The 26799-nt window shown below is 38.2% G+C and overlaps 2 protein-coding genes across 3 annotated transcripts in view; both read right to left on the bottom strand.

The window, feature by feature from the left end:
* si:ch211-266k8.4 (uncharacterized) overlaps window positions 1–22455 on the bottom strand; it is a 31745-nt gene extending 9290 nt beyond the window's left edge. Inside the window, exons 1-14 of one of the 2 annotated variants that reach the window (XM_055155532.1) lie at window positions 22233–22455; window positions 21664–21751; window positions 21117–21224; window positions 20862–21051; window positions 20621–20746; window positions 20215–20338; window positions 20030–20099; window positions 19505–19619; window positions 19268–19385; window positions 17208–17332; window positions 6552–6632; window positions 4822–5003; window positions 3946–4058; window positions 1080–1376 (exon numbers count right to left, since the gene is read on the bottom strand). In XM_055155532.1, coding sequence (XP_055011507.1) covers window positions 1080–1376; window positions 3946–4058; window positions 4822–5003; window positions 6552–6632; window positions 17208–17332; window positions 19268–19385; window positions 19505–19619; window positions 20030–20099; window positions 20215–20338; window positions 20621–20746; window positions 20862–21051; window positions 21117–21224; window positions 21664–21751; window positions 22233–22378 — 1883 coding nt within the window. In that variant the 5' untranslated portion in view covers window positions 22379–22455. Of the gene's footprint in view, window positions 1–1079; window positions 1377–3945; window positions 4322–4821; window positions 5004–6551; window positions 6633–17207; window positions 17333–19267; window positions 19386–19504; window positions 19620–20029; window positions 20100–20214; window positions 20339–20620; window positions 20747–20861; window positions 21052–21116; window positions 21225–21663; window positions 21752–22232 lie in introns of those variants that run through there. The other variant, XR_008632406.1, reaches the window with a different exon arrangement.
* A 240-nt stretch (window positions 22456–22695) lies between these two features.
* olfml1 (olfactomedin-like 1) lies at window positions 22696–25799 on the bottom strand. Its single transcript, XM_020935307.2, has 8 exons — window positions 25583–25799; window positions 24676–24779; window positions 24421–24608; window positions 24102–24205; window positions 23825–24016; window positions 23566–23746; window positions 23329–23488; window positions 22696–23244 (listed from the first exon to the last, which is right to left on the bottom strand). The coding sequence occupies exons 1-8, from the start codon at window positions 25724–25726 to the stop codon at window positions 23094–23096; spliced, it is 1224 nt and encodes a 407-aa protein (XP_020790966.1). The 5' UTR covers window positions 25727–25799; the 3' UTR covers window positions 22696–23093.
* Window positions 25800–26799: the final 1000 nt, after the last annotated feature.

The following is a 26799-nucleotide window of genomic DNA, read 5'->3' as shown; positions in this document are numbered from 1 at the left end:
CATTTTTAAATCATCACTCAGGTTGTTCCATATATTAACTCCTCTAACAGAAAAAAAATCATTTTTTTCCCTAGTTCTTATCTTAATTTTTTTTCTTTTTAAAGATGCCTGTTCTTCTAAGGTTCTACTGACTCTCTCTGCTCGAAGAACTCCCGTAAACAAGGAGGAAGCAGATGATTCTAGGCCTTGTACATCACTACAGCTGTACTCAGGTCAACAAGATCAAAAGCTGAAGTACCTTTAGCTTAACAAAAAGAGAATTTGTTGGTGCATAGTAATTCGTATGATTAAACATCCTGATAACGTTCTTTTAGAGTAGAAAAAATATTATTAACATTTGATTTATAATTATTCCCCATATTTCCACACAGTAGTTAGGAATAGACTGTTATACAGTAAATAAAGGAAATTTTGCATTTTACTCATTATAGCAACAATTTTGGCTGGCTTAGTTTGAATTATACATATTTGCATTTTCCAAGTTTTTCATCTACATGAATGCCCAAGAATTTATTAACAGATTTCAATTCCTATTTGATTAATTTTAGTATTTATTTGATTATTCTATTTCCAAAGATAATATATCAGTTTTCTCCAAATTCATTGAAAGTTTATAAATATTGAAAGTTTATTAATATTATTAATATGTGTACAGAAGATGCAGTAGGTCTTTTCCTGAACAATAGAGACTGGTGTCGTCAACTTAATTTGTCCACTGCCTCACAGACATCGTTAATGTACATAATAAATAATTTGAATTCCAAGACGGTGCACACTTTTCTATCAAAAGTGATATTATCTATATGTACATACTGATGTCTATTCTCAAGACAGACATCAGTATGTACATATTTTCAGTACATACTGATGTCTATCTTGAGCCAGGTAAGACCAAATCTAATGAATAAAAATTTTAATTAAAATTGAATAAAGATAGATATTCAGGAATTTCTAATTGTTAAGGATATGCTTCAGTTTTTGTTTTTTTTAATCAAAGATCCACAGCAGCAAATCTTCTCTCAGTAAGGAAGTCCAACATTACATTTATATATAAGAGTTTATTATAATATGAGTCTTACTTGAGAAAGGCCCTCCTGTTGTTGATTGGCCTGGCCCGTTCCTGTGCTTGGGTGGGGGTGCATGCTGATGGGGTGGATGCTGAAGGGATAGTTGCTAGAGGGGTGGATGGTGGAGTTAGAGCGGCTGATCGTAGCGTTGGGGGGAGCACTGAGGAGGGGGAGGGTGGGTTGTTCTTATTGCTTCTTAAAAGACGCAGAGATCGGACTCTGAGAGGCTGGATCAGGCTGTGATTGCTGCGGCGATGGCTCCCTTTTCCATTAGGTCCTGAAAGGGCGCGCTTGAAGTTTTCATTTGATCTGTATTTTAAAAAATAGATTAGAAAGTCACAGATTAAAGATAATTTCTGTGACTCATCTTGTTCAGATCACCATTTCCACAAATTAAGAGAAACTTTAAAATAGTTAATTAGACAAATAAAGAAACACTGAGTTCAAAATGGCTGATTTATTTAACAAACATGTAGGTTGTTGTCATATGGCGTATTCAGGCTCTCTAAACGCTGTGGCTAAAGGATGAGTATTTTTATATTACTTAGACAAACTTTATTGATCCACAAGGGAAATTATTTGGACACAGTAGCTCACACATCACAATAAATATAATAACAAAGAGCAAAAATATAAATTATATTAAAAAACTCAAAATAAGTAGCAAAAATAGCAAAAGACTGGTGTCAAATAAAATGATAATGAAGAGATGCCACACAATCACACGGCTAGACATGAGCTGACAACAGCATCATAAAACAGTGCATGCAATGAAGAAATTTTGTACAAATGAGGTCCAATTATCTTTGATCAGAGTGTGAGGTGTAGTCATTATACTCAAAAGGACCCACGCTGTTGCTAAGTTTTTGTTTTGTCTGCTATTTAGGGCTCTTTCCAGATTTACCATGTCTGAGAAACATTTGGGGTGAGCTCCTTGGAGACAGAGACATGAGTCAGACAAAGGCAAAGACAATACAGTACAGGAGACATGCCACAGGCCAATGGGATAGTGCCAGGAGACTGTGATATTCAAAAAGTGTGACCCTTAGGTCCACACGAGGGCACCAAGCTGTGAACTTTGACCCCTTTAAAAGAGAGATGAGTGTTGGATTCTAGCTGGATGACTGCCCGGGCCAGAGCTCAGATGGTGTTTCTGTTTCACTGTTGGGTATGATTATGAAACACAATCTGTCAAAAATGTACAATTAAAATTTTCTGTGGAGACATGTTAACGTGCTCTGTATCTGTCTCGCAGCCATAAGACTGTGGGTAACGTCATGACTGAAAGGAGCTTGTTTCACACTTGAGGCAATATTTGAGAAGCGAAAAGAAGAAAAGAATAACTAGAAGTGCTTTGTGTTGCATTTTTTGTCTGAAAAGCGCTCTATAAATAAAGTTTGATTGAATGAGAAATTCTGAAACAAACAAACAAAAAAGTTCATAATACATGTATTTGAAATTTTAATTCCATAGCTTCAGTCTACCATCACCAATCATCTAACAAACCCAAATCAGAGTTGCAAAAGGTAAATAAAAAACAAAAAACAACTACTATAACTACTCTACCACTACATATTACCTTAACTCATAACCCCTTAATTAAGCAGTGACTAAGCCTGCTGAATCATTCTCTTTCTATTTGTCCATTATGAATGTTTTAATCACGCTTTATTAAGGCTAATTAAGGAGTAGTTATTATAAAGCGGTACTTATTTTTGTTATACTATTTTTGTGCTATTTTTGGTGCTTATTTAATGTTCCATTTATATTTTTGTTCTTTGTTATTATATTTATTGTGATGTGGTAGCTACTGTGTCCAAATAATTTCCCTTGTGGATAAATAAAGTTTGTCTAAGTCTATGTCTAAAACACTAATTGGGCAATTTTCCTACAATGATTCACACAAAACCAAACTATAACAGTTACAAATCCTGTTGAGTCCTGCTGGGTAATAATGTTGTCAGTTGTCACTACGCGTTGACTTTGACGTTTGTGCTCAACGCCTGGCAGCGACCACTGTCCAGGCCCTTTCTTAACACTCATTTGCCAGTCAATTACAATAATCCCAGCAGTGACCTCTGGAGACCCCTTGCGACCTCAACCACTTCCCAAAGAGTCTAAAGCTGTGAGGAATGACAAGTATGCTCCAAACATGCTTGAGCACACGTGGGTCCATTCATACTGATGGAGCTGGTCATATGCACACAATACTAACACAAGAGTGCCAGCCCCAAGCTCGGAGCAGAGTCTGACACAAGAAAACAAAACAGCACAATGACAAGATTAGAGCTCCATTGAGACATTCTGAGGAGGCCAGCTGCTGTTACTGCAATGAAAACATGTACAGCATTGTTCACATGTGTTTCTGCTTGTAATCTCTATACAGATACTTTGTTTTTGTAGTTGACTGCCATTCAGAAAACCAGATGCACTACAGTGAATCATCTTGTTATGACTGTCATGATATCACATTTAGAAGCTCGATTTATTGCTACAGAGATATACTGGGATAAACGATAATATTGAAACTACTTTATACCACTGACATAATAAAAATAATGCAAGATAATCTTAGTAAACCCTTTTTAAATAGACAGTATCATTCAAAAGGCATGAGCTGCAACAAATAAGTAGCAAAATGAACCAATGATAAGCCAGAGACGTCAGTTATTCAACCGTCTAGAGCTATTGCATTGTATGTACAAAAATACCCCAAATCTCCCCACTTTTACAAAGAAAATGTTCACACGATAAATACTGAGCACCAAAAAATATTTTGTTGATTTAATAATTATCATGACAGGCTTACATCTTGTTCCATTGTCAACATAACTGATTGGATTTTCCTTTTGGCAAGTTTTACAAAAATCTACTATACCTGAAGCTTCTTTTGGCATCAGCTGTACTGGGCGGTGTAACATCAGTGCCATTTCCCTCGGTTACAGGCTGCAAATTTCCACCTCGATGCTGACTACGCCTCCTCGTCCTGATCTGAAATAGAAACCTAGGAATGAATAATGATACTTACAATAAAAAAAGAATATAAACACAAACACCTGGAAAAACAGAATAAAAAAACAGACAAAGTTCTTAGACAAGGCTGAAGATACTAGGTAACAGTAAGAGAACACTGGAAAGAGCTGGGTTAATGAGAAAATGGCTGACATTTATTTAAGAATTATTTACTAACTACAAGGCTTTTGTCAGCTTACCTGGTCGATAAGATGTTTTTGATCAATGGATTTCACTTAAACCTAGTACATGCAATTGGACAAATTTGATACAAATAATTTTAATACACACATAATAAACAAATGTGTAGTATTTTCAAAAGCATCAGTTTCCTTTTGGCATCAAGAATATAAGTTAATCAGGCCAAATACAATTTAAAGGTACACTATGTGACTTCTAAGGTGGAGGGCTGGCTACATGCTTGTCTCCATAAAGATGTTATTTCCTTGCCTTGAATGTTCCACAGTACATTTGATTAATTACAGATGCTTTATACCTGAAAAAAAAAAATCTTAAAAAACACAAATTCTTACCATGTGCAGGCTTGCTTCTACATAGATCTGACCATTGACCTGTCTCCATTGTGAATACCAAGTTTATTTCCATGCTGTCAATTAATCAAGGCAAAACAGTACCTCTCTTTATGGAGACAAGCAAAAGTTTGCAAGATTTTGCTTCTAAAACACTTGGTTAAGTTGATTCTGTTAATTATATTTTTAAATGAAGGAAAAAAAATTCCAACCTGTGTTTGTGTCAGTGATGCTGAAGTTTTGCTCCTGATGCTCCGCCCGGATGCAGGACTTAGCGGCTGGCTCCTGCTCTGTGCTCTGGTTTTCTTGTCTTCTCTTTGTAGACCGATGGGATCCAGGAGGAAGCGCTGGGCCAGATGAAGAACCCGGCTCAGAACTCCTCTGCCTCCTGAGTCTAGTGTTCACATCAGACCAAAAGAGAAGATACTCTATGATGTCTCTAGCTATTCACAATTTGACAGGACTTAACTTTAATCACAAACACCAGCCTTGTACAGACCTCCTTTTACCTTAGCTTCTATAAATGAGACCATCGAACAACTCATTACATATGTACAACTGAGAAACCCATGCTCAAACTAATTTAATAAAGTCGTTAAACAGAGCATTTCCCATTGTGGTTGTAAGTCAGAGCGTAAGCCTGAGAATAACCTTGTGATGATGATACATTACTGTGCTATCGTCCCTCTCCAGCAGCATACATCCAGAGAGGTGTGTGTCCATGCTGTATACTGATGAATGTTATCAGAGGCGCACCATATTTACTCAGGGCCTGAGTTTGCTTGCTGTGACAGGCTGTGAATACAAAGTCCCTTTCATACAGAGGACAGTGGGAGCACATACACATGTACAATGTTATGTCTCACAATAAAGGAGTAGGCATCACTTTTACTACCACTCATCTGGACCTATAAACAACCTCGTAACATAATCAATGATGAAACATAATGATATAATATACTGTAGTGGGTGACAGAAGCTCCGTTTAGGCTGTTTGTTCGAATTCTTCTCTCAACATCAACATAATTGCTTGAGCACTCAGACCCACAGACCCAGAGGTTAGGATGCGATACTGTTACTTTTGTTGTGTCCTTGGGCAAGACTCTTAAGGCACCTCACCCCCAGTGCCTGTGTACACTGGTGTTTGAATGGGTGATGGTTCCTTGATGTAAAGTGCTCTTTGAGTGCACTGAAGGTAGAAAAGCTCTGTATAAAAATATGACCATGACCATTTATGATTTAGTAAAAGAATTATCCTCTTTAATTTACATATGAAATTCAGCAATGATTTTACACCAGATGCGCTTCCTGTCATTCATCTAATTAGACTTGGAAAAGGTACAAATATGACTTGTATAAAAGATTCAAGACATACGCTTCGATTATGGCTGTACTAGAGTCAGCTGGAGTATAAAGATGTACAGGTTTTGTCATGATTTACTACGTGGTCCTGGTCTGTGGTATCACTTACACGCTCCCTTCAGCAGTCATCTTTAAATATGTCCACAGGTTGTTGGCCCATTAAATCTCAAATATGATTTAATGAGCGCATTAGGCAGGCTTGCTCATGTCTGAGCTTTGTTCAGGGCTCGCCCCTCTGTTAAACCTGCTAAATTGATTTAGCGACACTGACATCCTATTCTCCTGTATCAACAACCACCATTCACCCGACAGCATCAAGATGTATGATAGAGAGGAGTCTAGACCTGCACAGAGGGGCATGAAACCTGAGAGAGGGGAATACACCTAACTATACCTCAAAGTCTACTGTCAAATAAAAAAGATGATTAAAAAAGATGTCCATACAGTGGTCAGATTGTTTTTGGTATTTGCAATATAAAACAGTCTACAGAATCAATTCAAAAAGCACATGAGATAATGAAATTACATCTTAGGTAACATTTGAACAATAAAGAAGATATTTACAAAAAGAGAGACTCACCCCTTTCATTAATCCCATCACTTGAAGATGGAAGTTCATTTTCATTCAAAGCTGCAGTGGGATGCTGTTTTTCACCTTGATCTGAAAAATAAACACATGGCCCTTCATTTATCTCTAACATCTTATGACACACACAGAATAGAAGACTACTTAAGACATTAAACTCAATGAGAAAATGTATTTGATGAAAACAAAACCACAGTAAACGAGAGAGATTAGGTATTGAACTGCTAACCATCTGGTATTTGTGGTTAAAGGTTGAATATTGCGCAAAATCTACTCTTGTGAGCTTTAAGCCATGTTAGATTGGAGTATTATGACAACACTATCTCCTACCTGACTGAGAGGTCCTATATTATGCAAGCTGACTCTTGTGAGTTTTAAGCCATGTTATAATTCTGTTACGCAGAGGTAGTTTTCAAGTTAACAGCTACCTTTTACTCTTAGTTCAGTAGAGATTTACAATTCCAGGGCTGAAATTATCCAAATGATTCTAGTGAAGGTGTATGGAGTTTAAAAATACAGTGGAGAACTTCTTGGTTTACAACATGACATCACAAGGTAAAAAATGTCTGAGAGAAGAACTCATCTTAAATATGCAGGGTTTGTGTGTGAGTGAAACAAAACAAATGTTTTTGATGAGGAAGCAGCATTATAACAAATAGCAGAAAATCACATAATATGGGCCCTCATGTTTAATTTATGCATCACCTCTGCAGCACCATGTTCAAATGACAGTCCTGTGGCAAACAGGAAGCGCAAATGATAAATTGAAGCCTCTAATGTGAGGTCTGAGAGAAGACCTCACTGGAGTAATCTTTGATGTTCACACAGGTCCCAAGCCACACCCTCTGCTCTGCTGTAGCCCATGGCAGTCCAGCCCCATATCCTTACAGCTCTTTCTTTCCGATCCATCTCAATCACCGTCATACGGGTGAGCCCAGGGTGAGCCAGGTCCCCTTCCTCTTTGGTGTTAGCTTTGAACAATGAGCAGTCCCAACATGTCCGACAAGACGCATTAGGTCATCCATGTTTTAAGTCCCTCTTGACAAACTGGAGATTAAAACTTCAAAATGAGCAAATTAAGAATTGGTGTTAGTAAGAGCCCATAACACCCACAGTGTGCAATAATTCATCAAAACAAAGAGGTGAATGAAACAGTTGGTTTTAAAGTGGATATGAGCTCAGAGCCACGGTTTCTGTATGACTCAGAGCAGTAATGAACGGTCTGCTGCATATGTGATTTATAGGAGCGTCCTACCCCACAAACACTTTTAATAGGTCTGGAAATGTCAAGGTGCTATTCTCAAACCTACAACAACAGAAATATGTCATATTATTGTTGCCAAGCCAAAGTATAAAACAATTCAAAAATATATCATTTTATATAACAAGGACTGTCCCAAGGATAAGTAAATCAATTTAAGTCCTCAAAATTGCACAGGTAACACAGAATAATGTGAATCAAACCTCTACCAGTGTCCTGTGTGGATCTTGGATGATCTTCTTCATTTCCGATTTCCCCTACCTCCAGAAAAACAACATGCTGTGGGTCAGATTGGCCTGTAGAGATTAACTCAGGAGTTACCCTTAATTTGAGAAATATTTCTATACTTTGTACTACCCATTGTACCCAGTGTACTATTTTCTGAATTATAATCTAATCATGCATTTTAAAGGTGCACTGTGTAACTTTTCTGGTGGAGGTTTCACTACTTTCTTGTCTCCATGGAGATACTACAGTTTTGCCTTGATCATTTCATGGTATGGAAATAAAGTTGGTGGAGATAGGTCAATTGTCAGATCGATGGAGCTGTTTTTAAGGCATTTTTGAGCTATGAAACACCTGTAATTGAGCAAATGCAAAGGAGATAAGTCTAACACTCCACTGTGGACCTTTCCAGACAAGAAATAACATCTCCATGGACACAAGCAAGTAGAGGACCCTCCACCTTAGAAGTGCACATTATAAAACAAGTGATAATTCTTCAAAACAAATAAGTCACAGTCTTTACACAAAACACAAGTAAACCTGTTTCAGTCCATGCACATAGTAAAAGCCCAGGTCCCCCTCTGACTCAGTGCGGGGCTGTAATGATAGGGCCGGGGTGACGGTGCGTTTACTGCCCTGTGCTTTCTCGGATGACAGAGCGGTGTGCTGATGCCTCACTGCGGGGGAATGGATGCTGATGACACCCGGGCTTTTGAAGGTGCTGTTCTAGTGCGTGTCCTCTGGGGACTGACTGGGGAGGGCTCGGCTAATGCAGTAGAAAGCTCACATGACACAGCTCAATGGGGCTGCCAATCTTTACAGGCTGTGTGTGACAAAAACACTGAAGGAAGGAGCGAAAGTGTGCTACTGTGCTGTCAAACATATACCAGGTTTTGCAACTGCTGCCTCTGCCAATGTTCCCCAACTGAATTTTATCCATTCATTTTAGCAAATTGTTATGTCTCCTTCTAAGGTTGTTAAAAGGATTGAAAATAAGTAGTTAATCAATACTAAAAAAAACATACTGAGACACAGTACTCATTTGAACAAGCATCAGTTTTGAAGATCACATTAACAGGACAAAATATGACCTTTCCTGAACACTTTCAGAATGATCTTGAGCTTTGTCAGAACTAATATAAAACAAAATTAAAATCAAGTTTGACATTGGAGTATTGTGACAACACTATCTCCTACCTGACGGAAAGGTCCTATATTATGCAAGCTAACTCTTTTGTGAGGTTTAAGCCATGTTATAATGCTGTTCCCTTCTCAAAAACATATCTGGAGTTGTGTTATGTTTCACACACATGTTTGAGAAACCCTTTATTATTAGCTCAAAATGCTCCGTTTCACCTTGTGATGTCATAAATCTGCATTGTACAAGTTAACAGCTCCTTTTAGCTTTAGTTCAGTAGAGATTGGAAATTCACGGTCTGAAATCATCAAAATGATTAAAGTGAATGTGTACGGAGTTTAAAAACACAGTAGAGCGCATATTACCACATGACATCACAAGGTGGAAGAAAATGTTTTCTGTCTGAGAGAAGAACAAAGCCTAAATAAGCAGGGCTTATGTGTTGAACCTGAAACAAAACGCAACTCCAGAAAAACAGGAAACAACATTATAACATAGATGAGTAGTGCAATATAGGCCCTTTAAACCATTTTAAAGTAAGAATAATTATCACCTTTAAACATCACTAAATGTTGTCCTTACTTTGCCACCAGAAAAAACACTCACTCAGTACCTGATTCTCTTAGAGCACAGTGCTCAGTTCTTTCTAGTTTAACCAATGCACATTATTATGACCTGACAGTAAAGGTTAGGCCTAAGGCAAAACCAGAGCTGTACGTCGTTCTGTGGGAGCCAAAGTGAGACAGTTACTTCATAGGAGTCAGGTGATTCATTCCTAAAGGTTATGCAGTCACACTTTGCAGGAGCACAATAATAAAAGAGGCAAACATTACGTACTGTAGCCTAGAATTGTAATTTACACATGACTTACGGAAGTTAACAAATTGTTGGGAGAATTTGAGGTAATAGAATGATGTCAGTCAGTAACATCAAGGTGTAGCTGTATTCTTTTAAAAAAACACAGCTGTTTCTGCTCATGTTTCTTTCCTCTTTCTTGAGTCAAACCACATGCTGGTTCACCTCTGCACCAATCGGATAATGATAAAAAAAAAAAAATGGCTACATCAAATATCGGCTTCCAAATATCGGTACTGCTGATATCCTTTTTGGACATACATCATTTAAGTCACAATTGGTTCAGAAAGTCTCATCATATTTTATTTATTTATTTTTTTTACACAAAGCTATTCTGTAGTTACTTGAGTGATAAATAACAGCTTTTAAATGTTCATTGATATGTGCTGTCCTTTTACAAATAAATAAAAAAGAATAAAGATATTTTGCAAGATAAATAAATGAAAAAGGGCATTTGACAATATTTTTGAATACTTTTTTGGAACTTTATGCAAAATGACTAATTTACTTGGATCAGATCAAAGTAAAGCGGGGATTTTACCAGTAGTTTTTCATCATCATATCACATAACATATCAAATGATATGATTGAAAGGGGCTGTGTAGTAGAGTAAGGGGTTTTCCACTTAAATGATCTATGATAACTACATTAAAGTAACAGTAAAATACAGTGACAGATATTGAAAAATGAAAAACGTCAGTTAATCACTCAGTCAAATATTTGCATTGACTATTGGTAAACATCGCTGTTGACTTTGCCATAAGTGTTCTAATCTGAAATGGAATGTTGTTTTTATATTAAAGGATTGGGATTTTGAGCTAATCACATAATTCCCTGTAAAGATTAATTTGTACTCACAACACAAAGCAGCTCAATCATCACATACTCTCCTTAAAGCTAGACTGAAAACTCCTCCCTATATCGCAGTCTGTAGGCAGCCGTTTGTTCTTATAGTAAAGAAGCCAGGGATTATACTTGATCCTTAGACTGTAAGTACGACTAATAAGGAGCTTCAAAAGTGATTAGTTAGATGTGTGTGTCTGCATGTGCGTGTGAGATGAACAGACCAAGAATTCACCAAGAAAACATTGTGTTTTGTCTAATTGACCAATACAGAAAGGGAGAGAGACCATGACCAGGCAAAACATGAGAATGGTCATTTTAAAAATTTACCTTCAATATCTTTTATTTCCTTGACAAAATCTAACAATTAAAAAATCAACAGTGACTAAATACACAGCTTTCACGGTAGTCTAAAAATACAAAATACAGCAAGTAATTATGATAATAATATTAAAGTCTTTCAAAGACTTACATGCAACTGGCCAGAGGCCACCTGGTTGAGGTCTAAAGATGCTGAGATGATATCAGGGAGCCTGCAGCGCATGAAAAGAAGAAACGTGAATTAACATGTCAAACAGAAACTGACATGTTTCAAAGAACAATACAATTTAGTTTATTTGACTTCAATAACTTGAGACTCCCCGCAGCTTGCGTCAGAGTCCCCTCATGACCCCTTTTGGACCCTGTCATTCACAAGCTGGCCCTAAAGCCCCTTAAGGCTTACCACAAGGTCAAAGGGCAGTCCTAGAGGCCAGGGGTCTCCCAAAAGCTGGGGTACCTCTGAAGCACTGGCACTGGCCAACCATCCCCTTTGAACAACACAACGGTGCTACAGACATGTTAATCATTTACCAGACAGGGGAAAAGAGGAGAGCCATAGGAAAGAATGGAGAGCCAGCCAAAGTCTGTTTTCAAACTGTAATTAGAGCTGCCAGGACTAGAGTGATGGGCCATTCAAACGCCAGCCTGTAATTTACACTGCAGTCACTTAATATTTGATAACGCTAGTTGAAAATTAAGCACAACAATGGAGCAGTTCTAACTGCAATATTATTACTTAAAGCACAGTACACAAACGAATAGGTGACACTTGTTATCCCTTAGAATATAATTTAGCCATCAGATGATTCACTGAATAAATCATCAATATGAAAAAGAAAAATCCACTCCAAAGCCAGCACAGACAGGGGGGACATAAACATCATTGCCAAGGATTTGAACATTTTGCTCATATTACTGTTCAAAAGTACACTACATGCTAATAAAATATTTCATTCTAATGATACAAATTATTTTAGAAACATAAACGGCTGTGAAACTTGAGTCAAGGGGTTGATGTCAAAGTTTTAAAAAAGCATATGCCATGTGGATGAATCTTGCACAGCAGCAAATGACAACATTTGAACTCGAAGCAATGCACTCTATATAATGAAAAAACATGCCCCAGATTTTAAAGGAAGTAAACATAATTACAAAAACGTATTAATTATTCAAATAACCACTCCTCTGCTTTCTTTTCAAAAACAAAGGCTTTTTACACATGCATGAACATGAAACCAGGACACACACACACACCACACCAGAGAAATATGAACATTTTGGAGGTGTGCTAAATCCGAACAGCTGAAAGCCTGCAGGTCTCCCTTGTGGCATTAGCTGCAAGCCAACTAACTTTGTTTATTTTAATGTTTTGTTTTAATTACACGTCTTGTGGAACCGTGGCTTATAACCTAACCAACACACTAGCTCAGAAAAAAGTTGACTCATAATTAAGCAAAATGTGCACACTCTCACACCATATGGCTAGTTCTGTCTTAATGAGGGCATTCAGGGATGTGAACCTTTATTTTCACTTTGTGCTGTAGGACAAACTGCAAAAAGTCACTTGTAATAAATAACATGGTTTTGAAACTAATGAGTTCCATATGCTGCTTCAGTAAGTTTGCCAAACCAGTTTCAAATTTCTACAATTTTAACAACACACAATTCACAGGACTATTTTATGTGACACTTTTACAACATGAATGTAGTGTGTATGTTATATGCAGTGCCTCTGCCTTCGTGTTGTCTTTCAACTCTTAAAAAAATGTGGGGAGAAGCAGGTGAGCATGCAGAGTGCTGGGAGACAGGGGAGTGACAAAACCTCACTAGAATGTGCTTATGTTACAGTAGAGTTTAGAAACACTGCTCAGTGCTGTGACTAAATGGCCTATAGGGGCTGTTTGGGTCACTTTATTATCTAATCAATTATCTAATGACAAGGTATTATTAAGTGGTCCATTTTGTGGACTGCAGCTCCTCAGGGAGAAGTGTAGTGGACCTTTGAACACAAACCTGGCAGCGTAGGTGACGCTTAATGAGGGTCAACCCAGGGTTGATTAGAACAGTGACATTCCACTTCAAGCACAAACACACAGTGACACAGACTTGTACAAAGAGCAAGGCTCATCAGAGGACTACAACTGGGGTCACTGGTGGGCCAAGTGCCCTTGGCTAGGACATCTTAACCAGGTTAGAGACAGGACATTCCCCCAAACTTATAATTCTGAAATAGCGTCAGACCCTTCACTGGATTATATTATCATTTCATATGATACAAAATATTAGAACAATAGCCACCAAAGCAGCAACAACATCTTTCATTCCCTATAAATTATATGGTTGCTGAATCTGTCACCTTTAAGACACCATTTAATATCAACATTAAATGCAGTGGCATTTATCATAAACTGAAGTATTTCTGTTGTGTTTGTACAAATAAGAAGGACCATCTCAAGACTAGAGTAGGGTAATTTAAGCTTGACATACACAAGTATAAGCCGTCTTTCTTATGAGGCAATAATAATACTATATGTAAGAAGACTATATGACCCACTAGTACATGAGGCTACAATAGTATCCTAGATACATTAGAGCGAGAGAACACTTCTGAAGGTCATCTCCACTGAGACCCTTACAACCGCTCTTATCACTCCTGCCTTTAATGTGTTTGTGTCTGGCACCGCTGCCCCAAGCCAAGCCAATTTACTCTGACCCCACGTTTAACTCTGACCTTGCTTTTCTTTGGACTTCTTCACATCCATTTTGGATTCATACAAAAACCACACGGTAAGGAAGTCTAAAGGATAAATTGGACAAATATATCAAAGATAGATCAACAGAAGCAAAGATAAAAAAGGTAATGATCATTTCCGTAATACTGAGCTGTTATGAACCCATTCTCACATCAATGTATCCACCCAGTGTATATATTTAAAGGCCTAATATGAAAGCACCTGCATTAAAAGTGATTGTGCAGCACTGGCCAGAGGTAGTTCTTAGAGGACAAAAAAGCAATGTAAACGCTGAGTCACAGCACTTAGCATGGACATAAGGAGAACAGGAAAAAGAGTGTTGTATCAGGGGAGCCTGCTGAGAACAGGGCTCTGGCATCTGCGACTTCAGCACTGGGACACAACAAGCAGAGAGGGAATTAGAGCAGGGAAATACTGGTGCAGGACCAGAGAGAGAGAGATCTAGTGATGCCTAAAGGACGGAGGAGAGGAGAGCAGCTTGTGTGCACTAAAAGGAGGTTATTATAGTAATAATATATGCTGCTGAGCCCTGTGATTTTCACAACATTAAATAACATAGCTGCAAGCATGTCAGACACATATTCATTGAATTAGTAATAGAGTCGCCACCAAATGTAACTAAAGTTGCAAATCTTTTGAAGGTGGTAGAAAGTGTTGCTATTGCAGTATTGGCAAACAACTTACAGTATATTGACAATATTTAGATAATAATAACTGCATCTTAGCAAACGTTGCTTTTAGTTAACAAAAATACACTATTTATTATGATCTATACACAGAAGGGAAACTATACGTAGTCTAAAAAATAGACTGGAGAAGCAGTGGGGGCCACAATGGTTACAAAAACAGAGAGCACGATGGAGATGGGGCAAACGTAAAAACATAAAAGACCACAGTCTGAGTCAGCATAACATAAGTAACCTACTCTGTCCTTTTCCTGATGAGTCAGCCCGATGCTGGCAGACCCCTGAGCCACACATCTCATCAATATCCTTCACATGTTCTCACTATAGACCATTATAAAACATGACAGACAGGTCAGAGGTGAGGCGTACATACACAGAATATACTATTACAGCACTTTATTTTGGCTTTTGGCCTTCTCCAAAAAGAACTCTTGCCTCAGGCACAGATACAAACAAAACAACAAGCTAAGTATCTCAATCTGCTATAAGTACTTTATTAAAATTAATACCATCCATCAAGTTAATCACTCAATTTAATTCACAAAATATTATGGAAATATTGAGCGTTTTGGTCAGGAGTATTCCAGAAAACATGGAGTTAAGGTTGGCAAAGTCTAGATCAAGCTGCTTTTGACATGGTCATCTTTACATTTTGACGACACACCAATATATAAAAGAAAACAAGTATCCTTTGTAATTGTGTCCCGTAAATGTTTGCTGAAAAGTTCCTTTTCATCTACACCCTTATTTTACATCAGCTAAAGAAAGTTTAAAATGACTCAATTTTGGAGAGCAACAATAGTAACAAGTAAAAGTAAATGTTTGGCGTAGTAGCACCGGTGACTGAATCAGAGCGCTCCTCTTGATGCCTGAGGCTGGACTGACTTCAGATGACTCACTGTGACTCACACACACACACACACGCACGCACACACACATACACAGATACACACACAGGTGGGGGACACATGCAACAAGACTGATGGATGAGCGCTGTCCCAAAATATGCTTTGTAGCTTCCAAGTGACCCAAAAGCAGACTCACGGTTGTCTACGATTGATGTGCTCTTTTTATAGTCTCTCCAAAACTTATTTTACAGATCACACATGCTCTTTCTCTCTCCCTTTCTCCCTTGCAGCAAACAGCATGTGACTCATGTACAAAGCAAATCCCGCTCCAGTCTGCCAGCCCAGGACCCAGTAACACAGAGGCGCACGAAGGCAACATTCCAACCTGTCTGATTTTGTGAAGTTGAGACTGCAGTAGTGGCATTACAGATCTCAGTGGAGAGATATTTGAACAGCCTGCAGAAAGATTACAGGTTCTTTGATCTATGGAGCTGTAGTGGTCTACCTCTCTCTCTGTCTCACACACGCACACACACACAAACACACACACGCACGCAGAAACACAAGTCTCCCCATTCCCGGCACAACAGCTCATTTTTGACAAACAAGAAAACTGGTAGTTGAGCAACAAACCACAAATTCTAAATCTTAAGATTGTTAAAGGTTTAAGGTGACAGATGTAGAATTTATGCCTCAAGATTTTTGTGTTGAATTATGACATAAAACTGACAGCATGTTTTACAGTGTACAGTGTATGCCAATCACAAAATTAGCCATCAAGTTAAAATATAAAAAAAGATCAAATATATCTCAATAATAATATTATGAATGTCGGACGAATCTTTTCTAATTAAAATGAAAAAAGAAAAGAAAAAAAAAAGAAAGCAAAAGTTATATGAATAGTCATGTAAGTTATAAACAGGACTGTCACAATAATTACTATATTTACTTATTGTTCAATACATGATAGAATTATTACTTCGGTGGAGGGGGGGGGTTACTATTTATCGTGATGACTTTTTCTTAGCACTGGGGGGGACATTTTGTTATTTTTCTGTACTACGATTAAATTTGAGCTGTAGATGGTTGAGTAAATAACTTCAATGACTCATTATAGACACAAACTAACTACTAAAAGTGCTTCATTCTGCCATTTATTTATTGCAGTTTGTGCTTTAACCGTATTATACATTTATCACGCCTTTGGGGATAATTATTCTCTAGGGTTATTGTGTCAATAGCATAAGTATGTTTCTTTATTATCTGTATTTTCTTAAGCAAAATATCATACTTCAAATGTAATCATAACATGATTTTCTTATGTGTTTGATACTTAAATCTCAACTAACATAACTTAATATATTTTTTAGCACATTGCTTGGTAGCTTGAGATATGGTCTGTATTCTGTTATCAGGATACTCACCCACACAATCAAGCATATGCAGTACAAGAGGATGCAGGTATGTAAACAACAGTCTTTCTCACACAGATGCCCTCCTGGTCTCCCAGCAGCAAAGTTAATAAGATAAAAAAGACCAAACAACAACCCAACAACAAAAGGCAGTGCCTGATGAGAACAGGTTACATGTACGTTGTAAAAGGTTAAGTGGAGCAGAACCTGAGCCCCTGTGTCCTGAGTGCTCCCCATAGGATTCTGGATCAGCCACCCTTTTGTAAAAAAACTCTGGTGTGTGTGTGTGTTGTTTATCAGTGTTTTACCAGCTATGGGTCCACTCTGGGTTAGGGTTAGGGTTTCGTCCAGAACAAGGCTGTTCATGCATTTGAGCTCCCAGTCCTGCACTTCAGTGTTCCACAGAGCAGGAATCAACACACAGTACTGGGATCTGGAGACAGGAAAGTTAAAACCACACACAATCAGTTATGTTGGCCACTTTGTTGTCCTACTTTAAGCAAGAAAAATTATCACAAAAAAATCTGAATTTAGCCAAATCACAAAAAAATTTTAATCTAGACAAAAATGACATACAGAAACATATTTGTGCTAGTACAACAGTAGAGAATATTTATATTGTATCTCTGAATGAGATCACAATTTACTCATATGAGATTTTAGCACAATCCTACTCATCAGGCAATCTATGGGCAATTAAGGCATCTCATAAGCTCAGTGCTCAGAAAAGCATGTTTACAACAGATTTCCACAAATCAGACTTAACAATAAAGGGCCGCTGGTTGGTGGTCTAAATGGATAAAGGCTAGACTTTGCTGAAGCCAGCCTTGTCAGTGTGAAGTGAACAAATAATGTGGCAACCCCTTCAGCTGAACGAGTGTCAATGTGTCAATGAAGAAGAATGAATGAATGAGGGGGAGAGAGGAGAGGAAAGAGAGAGAGTCAGGGAGCAGGGGGAGGATGGACGGCCCGGGGAGATTTATGGGAACAGAGGATTGTGAAAGAGGGGTGAACAAAAGAGAATGACGTCCAAAGACCCAAGTGGTAGTAGTGCGTGGGATGGGGTTTAGGAACAAGAGTAGTGTAGCCGTTCCAAAAACATACCTCACATACATATTTTAGGCTCAAATGTAGACGTATAATACAAAATGTTCATGGGATTGGTAGAAATAATTCAAATGTAAGTTGAAAAATCTTCAGTGTCAACCAAGTAAAATTAAGACATCAAGTGTTCAACCGATGTCTGGTACACTCTAGTTACAATACTAGACCAATTACCAGGTATAGGCAATATTTTTCATTGTTCTTCTCGCTATTTGGATTGCAGGAGCATAGCATATTTTGTGAGCAGTTCTATAGCTCCCTTTTGTTCATCTGTCATTCTGTCTTGTAGCTTTCGTTCTTTAAAACTTCCCAGAGTAAGAAGATCCTGCCACAGGAGACAACCAAACCACTTAGAGCTGACTTCCAACTGAGTAACAAACACTATGGCAGGCTGCCCACTGGACACCAGAGCAGCAGCAGAGGTGTCCTTGTGTCTTCTTTAGGCTTCCATTTATTTCATGACTGTTCCCATTTATGGATTTTAACATGTACAGTATTTCACATTATGAAATAGTACTGCAAATATGCTTTATCCTTTAAACCTAGGATTTTACTCCAGATGAATACATCTAGGAACATTTATTTAGGGTAGTTTAGTGGCATTAAGCGTGTGTTTCCTCATCTGTGAGGGTAAAGGTACAGTCTTAGTTCAAAGGCGATAATGTTTAACTTGTAAAGTAAATTAAACTCAGAGTGAAAGTCAAAAAGATATGAAATTAAAAAGGTTATCAATTAAAACAAATACATTTGTTGACTAACCATATTGGCAGTGTACACAAACCCAGTGACCCACTCAGTTGCTATAGCAACTACCCAAAGTCAACTAAACATGTAACGATTATACTCCTTATGTAGTTAGACCAGACTGAAAGACAGCCATTGAAGGAGCTCATTTGCATAAAGGGCGTTCAATTCAAACACGCTCCAAAACAAGTGAAGCAACAATGACACTTTACTTTTAGAAATGTCAAAACATGCCCATTTCTGATGGACTGATTCATATTCATGAGTTGCCTGTTAATTAATCAGTAGTACTCAGAAAAAACAGGACTATTCCAGGAAAACTCACTAAAATGTGGGTTGGAAGAGACAAAACTTTTGAGGTTAAATTGTTTGTTTGCTCACACTTTTAGTTTAGCTAGTTACATTTTGAACACTGCTGTACAAAAGCTGCAAAACAGAATCTGCACTGGTAATACATTATAGTATTTTTCCTAATTGTAGATCTGGCATTACTTTATGCTGCAAGCTGGTCTGTACTTACACATCCACTGGGACTCGAAGCAGCAGTGGTAACATGGCCCCTTCATCATTTAGCCCCATCAGCCGAGGCTCCAGGAGCTCAATGATGGTCAGCGCCGTCCGGAAAACAGCTGACAACCCTGGGTCAATACAAGCAGGGCACCCACAAATCAAATGACTAACAAGTCAAGAGCATTAAAGAGTTGTATGTGTGTGTGTGCATGCGCGCTTTTGTGCGCAAGTGTGCGTGTGTACAAACCATGCAAAATGACGAGATCCCAGACAGCCAGCACAGAGTCCCAGCAGGGCAGTGAAGTGAAGAGGGTGAGAAACCAGGGCATCACAAAATGGACTGACAAAAGTCCCACAGACTCCTGAAGAGAAGGCAGATACTACATGTAAATCACGTACAGCGATTATCTATGGCTTAATACTTCGATCACACATAAAAAAAATACTGAGTTGAAATAGTGTAAGAAGGGCATTCAATCAATCCCTTCATCTTTGTTATAATGTTCAGTACAGCTGAACAAAGCAGGTATTTAACAGCAGGTGTGTGATGGTCAGGACTGGAGTCTTCTGTGACTCATTGGAACCTGGAAAACCCAGGGGAAATCCACTGATTTTTCAGCAAGTTCAATATGTTACAACAGAAAAAAAAAAAAAAACTTTTGAAATGAACTTATGAATTTATATATTGTAGTAAAACATAACAGACATGATGAGCCTATTCAAACGTACAAACACATATTGATCAGTTATTACTTTTAGTATGCATACATACCAGATGCTGAGAGAGTTGAGGTTTTCTGTGTTTCAGAAGCTGTTCAAACACCTTCACTTGATGTTGGATTCTGTCGAGACACACAAAACGATTGAACTGGGTAAGAAAGTCCACAGATGGATTCATTCAAATAACATTTAGGTTTAAGATATCATCATGTTTCATGACACAGTGTAAATTCTTACTTTGAAAGGTTGAGGTCAAATAATTCAGCTACATGTTGAGGTTGATCCAACAGGGCTGTAAGAGCCCAAAATGCCTCCTCCTCTGCCAGCTGCATCAGCAATACAGCAGCTATGTAGGACATCCCTGTAAATAACATAGACATATGGGATATGAAAGATTTAGGGTGCTGCAATAAACCAGAAATAAACAGCACTTCACATACATATCATGGCATTCAATTAATAAGGAAAGTAGCTTTGTGGTTTCTTGCAGGACCCCAAAGCAGAACCACATACTATTTGTATAATCTGTTTTATATCGCCATCTTGTGGCCAAAATAGGAATTACACCAATCTCTACTTAAAGCCAGTGGGAGGACCAGTCTTGCCCCTATGAGACTTCACAGAGCTGTAACTTAATTCTTACCTTGGCTGTATCCAACCTGAGGATTGTATCTTGCATAGGCAATGAGGACCCGGAAAAGTTTGGCCTGGCCCTCTATGGCTTCAGGACTGTCCCCCATCAGAGAGCGGTGTGTGGGGAATGAGCGCTCTGCAACAAGAACATACTCTCAGCATCCGCTACAGTATCTTACTGTCCAGTGTGCATTTAAGCTTATACGTTTAAAGGGAACAGTACAAGTTGTAATTAAAAGAGAGACGCATACGCAAGTCCAGTGCTATCTGTCTGAAGAGTGTGATGTCATCCACAGAGTAGCGCATCTCTGAGCCGGTGAACTGCTGCTGGCTTGTTCCCAAATCATTCTGTGTCTCACTCAATGTGGTGATGGCTGACAAAATGCCATACTCACTGACCCCCAGGTCTACAAGAGGTCCTCGCACTTCTGCCAGGCACATCTGAAGAAGAGATATGAATTAAACTCTTTAATTACTTAAATAATGAATTTTGAAAAATAAAGCACCTCATAGTTAAATTGGCTCTTTTGTCTCCTGTTTTCAATGGAGAGAAGGCACTTCCAAACTTGCCCTCGCAAACTTGAAGGAATGCCCATCCTGATGAATCTCTCAATCTAAAAAACAAGTTTACAATACAACTGCATTTAGTGCAACACAAATAATAGTCCTGTGATGGAGCATTAAGGTTGATAGTGTATTAAGCACAAATATTAAAAACTCAATATTGGGGGCTTTTAATGTGTATTTCGTGGCCAACTACTTTATCAAAGAGCTAGAGGAACGATAATAGTATAGTAAGTAGTAAATATATTTCATTTAAAAAACTCAAGTGTTTACATACTGTTAACTTTAAAAACAAGTGTAAAAAACAACAACAACTAAAGCTTCCGTAGTCAAATGTGTCTTCAAAGCCAAAAGCTTTCACTTGTTGGATTTATCTTTTTTTCTCTCAGATCTGATTCAGGCATTAACACCTGTCCATCTCTATCTATCCATTTCGGTCTATACATTTCATTTGATTCTAAACTGATCATTTTAAAATTATGACATTACCTGGTTTTTGCAGAGGAAGCTGGCTCCATTCCAGTAGCTGAGCAGTTCACACAGCTCCTTGACCCTCACTGGACTCAACTGGGGGTAGCTAAGAAAACGACAGCACAATACATGGAGAATGTGGATGACATTGGCATTGTTATTGTTCCTGATATCCAAATAATAATTAACCAAGATTAAAATGAAAGGTGCGGCTAAAAAGAATATGCTTTCCTACCAAGATTGAATACAAAGAACACGAGTCAAAAAGTACTTGAATGTATTATTTCCCGCTGGTTCAATGCCAAAAGACAAAAACAGAAAAAAACAGAGGCTTAAAAAGAAACAGGGTAATTTTTTTAGTTCAAGATTAATGTTAATCGTTAAATCTAGACTGATTTGATTTTGTAGGTAGCTTGTTAGCTTAGTTTGTGTTGTTGTTGCTACAGCATAACCACTAATCGGAAACGAGTTACTTACTTTATTATAACGTTAATAAAATAACTTTCTAATAGGAGGGATTCTAAGATAAATAATTATCCAAATTAACTATCCTCAAATAAACTAGTGATCCTTTGTGTGTGTCGCACCTGTAGTCGTGAGATCTGTGCTGAAGTTTTTGCTCCTTCTTCTTTGTGATCGCAAAACCGAACTCATCAAAACGCACGTTTTCACTACGTCTTCGGATGATCGAGCTTCTTCTCCTGCTGCCATTGCTGCTACTTCTTCTCCTCATATTTCATCGACTCCCTTTAACAGCACTCTTTAGTTTTGTTTTGTTCGTATGACTCAAAGCTGGCGTGAATGGATGCTCTGGTTTGAAACAAGCGGCTGTCAAATCAGAGCCTTTAGCCCCGCCCCCCGCTGACGTCATGGTCAACCGAAAATGGGCGGAAACGGGATGAGGTCAGGAACAAAACACGTGGATCTGTTAACATAACTGGATAAGGTATTGCTAGCTTGTATCTGCCTTATAACCCTTATACAGACTTTAGGGCAAACAAAGGCGAGTCCAGTATTTGCTGTGTAACTTTTAATGCAGCACAGGGCAGGGCAGAGAGGTAAGAATGTTGATAAAGATAGATCTAAACATCTGTCACAGAATTATATAATGTATAAGAAGGCTGAGTTTAAAAAGCATGTCCTGTATGTTGGATAATGCATACAATTATGTTTATCATAGTCTATGGTTGATGCCAGTTGGTGACTTACTCTTTTAAAAAGTCCAATCACGATATATTTATTAAAACAAAAGCTTCACCATTATGACAACTTTGGCAAACTAGAAGTGGCTAGAGTAGACTATTGCAGACCAATATCATTTATTGTGTTGACAAGTGACATAAATTGTAGCAGTTAAAACGATTTAAAAATACATTTCCCAGGATAACCGTAGACCATGTGTGGGTTAGTTCAGGTGCAATCATGACATCCACATTGAAAAAAAATCATCATTGAGCAGTGACATTCCTCTGTATCTCCACTTTGTAAATTGTTTGGTATCCGTCATCCCAGGCATACAGCTGTTTGTCTTTGGGGTTGTAGTGGATGCTGCTGTGGCTCGTGTACCTCTTTGGGAAGAACATCACGGGGCTCTCATTACTTCAAAAAAAAAATATAGGTAAATACTCCATTAATAATGACTGTCTTTCAAACTGCATGTGAAGGAACCTGCACTGGACTCACCTGTGAATGGTGTCATGGATGTCAAAGAGACATTGCACAGTGGAGCGTCCCCCATAACGTGTGTTATAGACCACATACAGAGTCCCACAAATGATGAAGGCTCCTTCAGCATCCCGACTTTTACACTGAGTATCCCAAGTATATTCTACTGACAGACTAGCTGGAAAATGTACACAGTGTAGCAATATTAAATTCAAAATCTTATCTTATCTATATAAATAAATTCCTAAAATTTACCTTTATCCAGTTTAGTGATGACAAGGTTTCCTCCATATTCTGAATCAGCATGGATGACCCATAGGCCTAGCTCATCAACAGCAAAGTCCATATATGTGTTTGGATTCAGACTGTAGACTGGCATTTGACCTGCTCCAGGAAGTAGTGTGCTGTCCACCACTGTACCATTCAGTAAATCAACCTGTGTTGTAATCGATAATAGATCCTCAAAATGTGGAAACTATCCAGTCATTCATAGTCATACTAAATAATAGTTTACCTTGAGTATCTGATTTGGTGTGTCTGCTTTGTGGACATAAAGGAACCCATTGTAGACAACCTGCCCAGTGCCCTGCCAGTAGAAAGGAAGCTGCAGTTCTTTGGGAGCTGGAGTGATAGACTTCTCTGTAAATCTCTTCAGTGAAACATACTCCACCAGAGTATTGTTCCGGATTCCACTCATCAGGTACACCTGCAACACATCAAACACTGCACACTTATTGGCTCCTTCTACCCAATGAAATGTAAAACTCAAACTTTTCCAAGTTAGAGCTCACCTTATTTGACCCCTCTGAAGGGTCTTTAAACCAGGACCCAGAAGTGTCCCCAACTTTTTTTACAATCTTCAGAGACTTGATTTGGCTTAGTGCTGTATTACAGTCTAAATACACAAAGACAACATTTTTCTACCATATAGTAGCTTATACTGATATGACAATTCAGTGTAGTTCAGTTGTTTGAGTAAATAACTAAATATGACATGACATATTTAATTGTGATGATTAAATTACAATTTTACATGTTCAATGCCATCTTGTTTTCTCTGCTTATTGAGATGTTTGCTTAAATTACAGAGGTATAAGAAACACATATTACCATTTTCTACTTTGAACTTGGCCTTCTGCTTCAGCTCCTGCTCGATGTCCTTGATCTGTTGCTCCAAAAGGGCCTCCTCCATCTCAATGTCAGACTGTGTGGGGATCTTGTTTTCCAGGTACTCCATCTCTCTCTCCATTCGCTCCACACGAGTGGAGACACTTTCCACCTGAGTCTTCATCTCAGATCTGTGGACAGTTCTCAGTTACATGTATAAACATTATTTAATGAGCACTTTAAAAGATTTGTACTTACTGAAAAATACCAAGAGTAGACATGTGACCTTTGACCTCTGAGGAAAGCTCATAAATTTTCTGTGTGGCAGTTATACTCTGTAGCTCACATTGGCTCAAACGCTCCTGCAATTAGAAAACATTAACCAGTGAGGAAGAGAGATTTATGAAGAGCTATCAGGTTATGTTTATCATTGTTTTCTGTGGCTTAGATCATAATGAACACCAACTGCATTATTGCAACATTATAGCAAATTCTAGCTAGCCTTGGTAAACTAAAGAATCCTTGCAAACAGCAGCATCCAGACAGTTGGCTCTGAAGATCTGTGAAGGAGATACATGCATTTGCTGTAATTGCTACTTGCCAACATTGTGTTGTCTTGAAATTCCATTGTTCTTCGTAATAATAGACCACACAGATACTTGACACTGCTTTAATTTCACATTGTACCAGAAGAACCATATCCTGCTTTATCCATTGGAGTTGTAGGGACATGTTACAAGATATTTTGTTACTGGGAAGGTATTTTTCAGCACAAATGTATTCTGATAAAAACACTATGGGGCTGAGATATATTGTCTCCAGATGTTATTACCATGCAAACTTGTTTTTACTTCCAGTGTTGTTTAGTTTACTGTAGCTCTCTTGAAACCTACAAAAAAAGACTAGTATTCCCACATAATTTTTTTTTAATTTTCTTTTTTTTTTTGAGAAGACATTGTTTTGCAATGCAGTGTGGACAACAGTGAATTTAACTTCTACTGACAGACCGTATGCCTTTACACGTGTTATTATGATTCATTTAACAAGAAATCTAAACTAAGATATTATAGTTTCTTACAGTTTATACTTTAAAATATCAGCTATGTTTTTCTTCCATGCCCTTCCCTATTATTACAATATGTCTAGTTGAAATGTAAGCTCTTACCTCTATCTGTGCCAACCTGCGCTCCAGATACTGTATAATGAAGCTGTCCTGTTGAGATCCCTGGCTTTGAACTGAGACCAGAGCCACGCACAGGTGTACAGCTAGAAGAAGAACCCCTCTGCCCACCATCTTAGTGAAAAACATGTTACCAAGCAATCGTGGTTACTTGTTATAACTTTTGGACCTAGATGAACTATTCCAGCTCTGTTGTGTTGTCTTGGTCGGTCTGATCCGTCTCTGCAGTGAGTTTTGATGCAAGACCTCACCCTCAGTCCCACCCACCATCTCTGAAAAGCTGTGTTTTTCCTATTTTCCTTTGCTCCCACCCTTCCTCCCTGGCTACGTATTCTGGATCTGGTTCCTTAACAGTGTGAGAGAGAAAAGATGGTAGGAGTAAGTGCCAGTCAGAATGAATTATTTGTGTTTAGTTTACTGTATTTGTTGATTTTGTTTGTTTTTTAGTAAATATTTGAGCGATTAGAAGATCATTGCTAAATCAGATTCTTGTTACGGATTCCTACTGAGGCTAGTCCCCTGAGAAGTTGAATATTTTTATCCCCCCACCCAGACTGGGAGGACATATCAACACCTGGCTTTGACTCAGAGCTCTCATGTAATCATTTTTCTGTTCCTGCCATGTAAAATTTTCTAGTGCCAACAATGCCTACAAACCATGGAAAGATGGAAAAAAAAGAGAGAAAAAAAAAAATCATCAAACACCCATAGTGAAAGATGAATCATGCAACTTTTCTGCTTGTCTCTTTTTACTGCTTTGTCTGGAATATTTCACAGCATGTCTTTAAACTATTATCAGATGATGCCACAAAGTCAAGTTCCTAGTCAGATCTGTGCAGAGATGACCAAATATTTTTTGTGCATTACAAACACCTGAAATTGAATTGATGAGGCAGTGATAAGTTTAATGCCATACTGTGAAACGTTCCAGGCAAAACAATATCATCTTCATGGAGGCAAGCAGGTGGCAGGCCTTCTGCCAAAAAAGTTACAACAGTTTTAAGTATAGAATATAAACTTAAGTGTGCAGTATTGATTGTAATATTATAACACTTTGTACCGCTCTATTCGTACTACTTTGTAGAATGTATAAAGTGCATAGTTTTTTTCATCTCAAAATGATTCAGCTCTGCTCTGTTTTGTAACTGTATGCTTGTTCCATCCACAAAAGCCTCAAACCCACCACTCTGAAGCTTTCCATG

Source organism: Boleophthalmus pectinirostris, unplaced genomic scaffold, assembly GCF_026225935.1.
Source record: "Boleophthalmus pectinirostris isolate CB_2022bp ecotype Guang Dong unplaced genomic scaffold, ASM2622593v1 HiC_scaffold_2, whole genome shotgun sequence".
Classification (NCBI taxonomy): Eukaryota; Metazoa; Chordata; class Actinopteri; order Gobiiformes; family Gobiidae; genus Boleophthalmus; species Boleophthalmus pectinirostris.
Note: the sequence above shows the minus strand (reverse complement) of the source record. Positions and strands in the feature narration are given on the sequence as shown.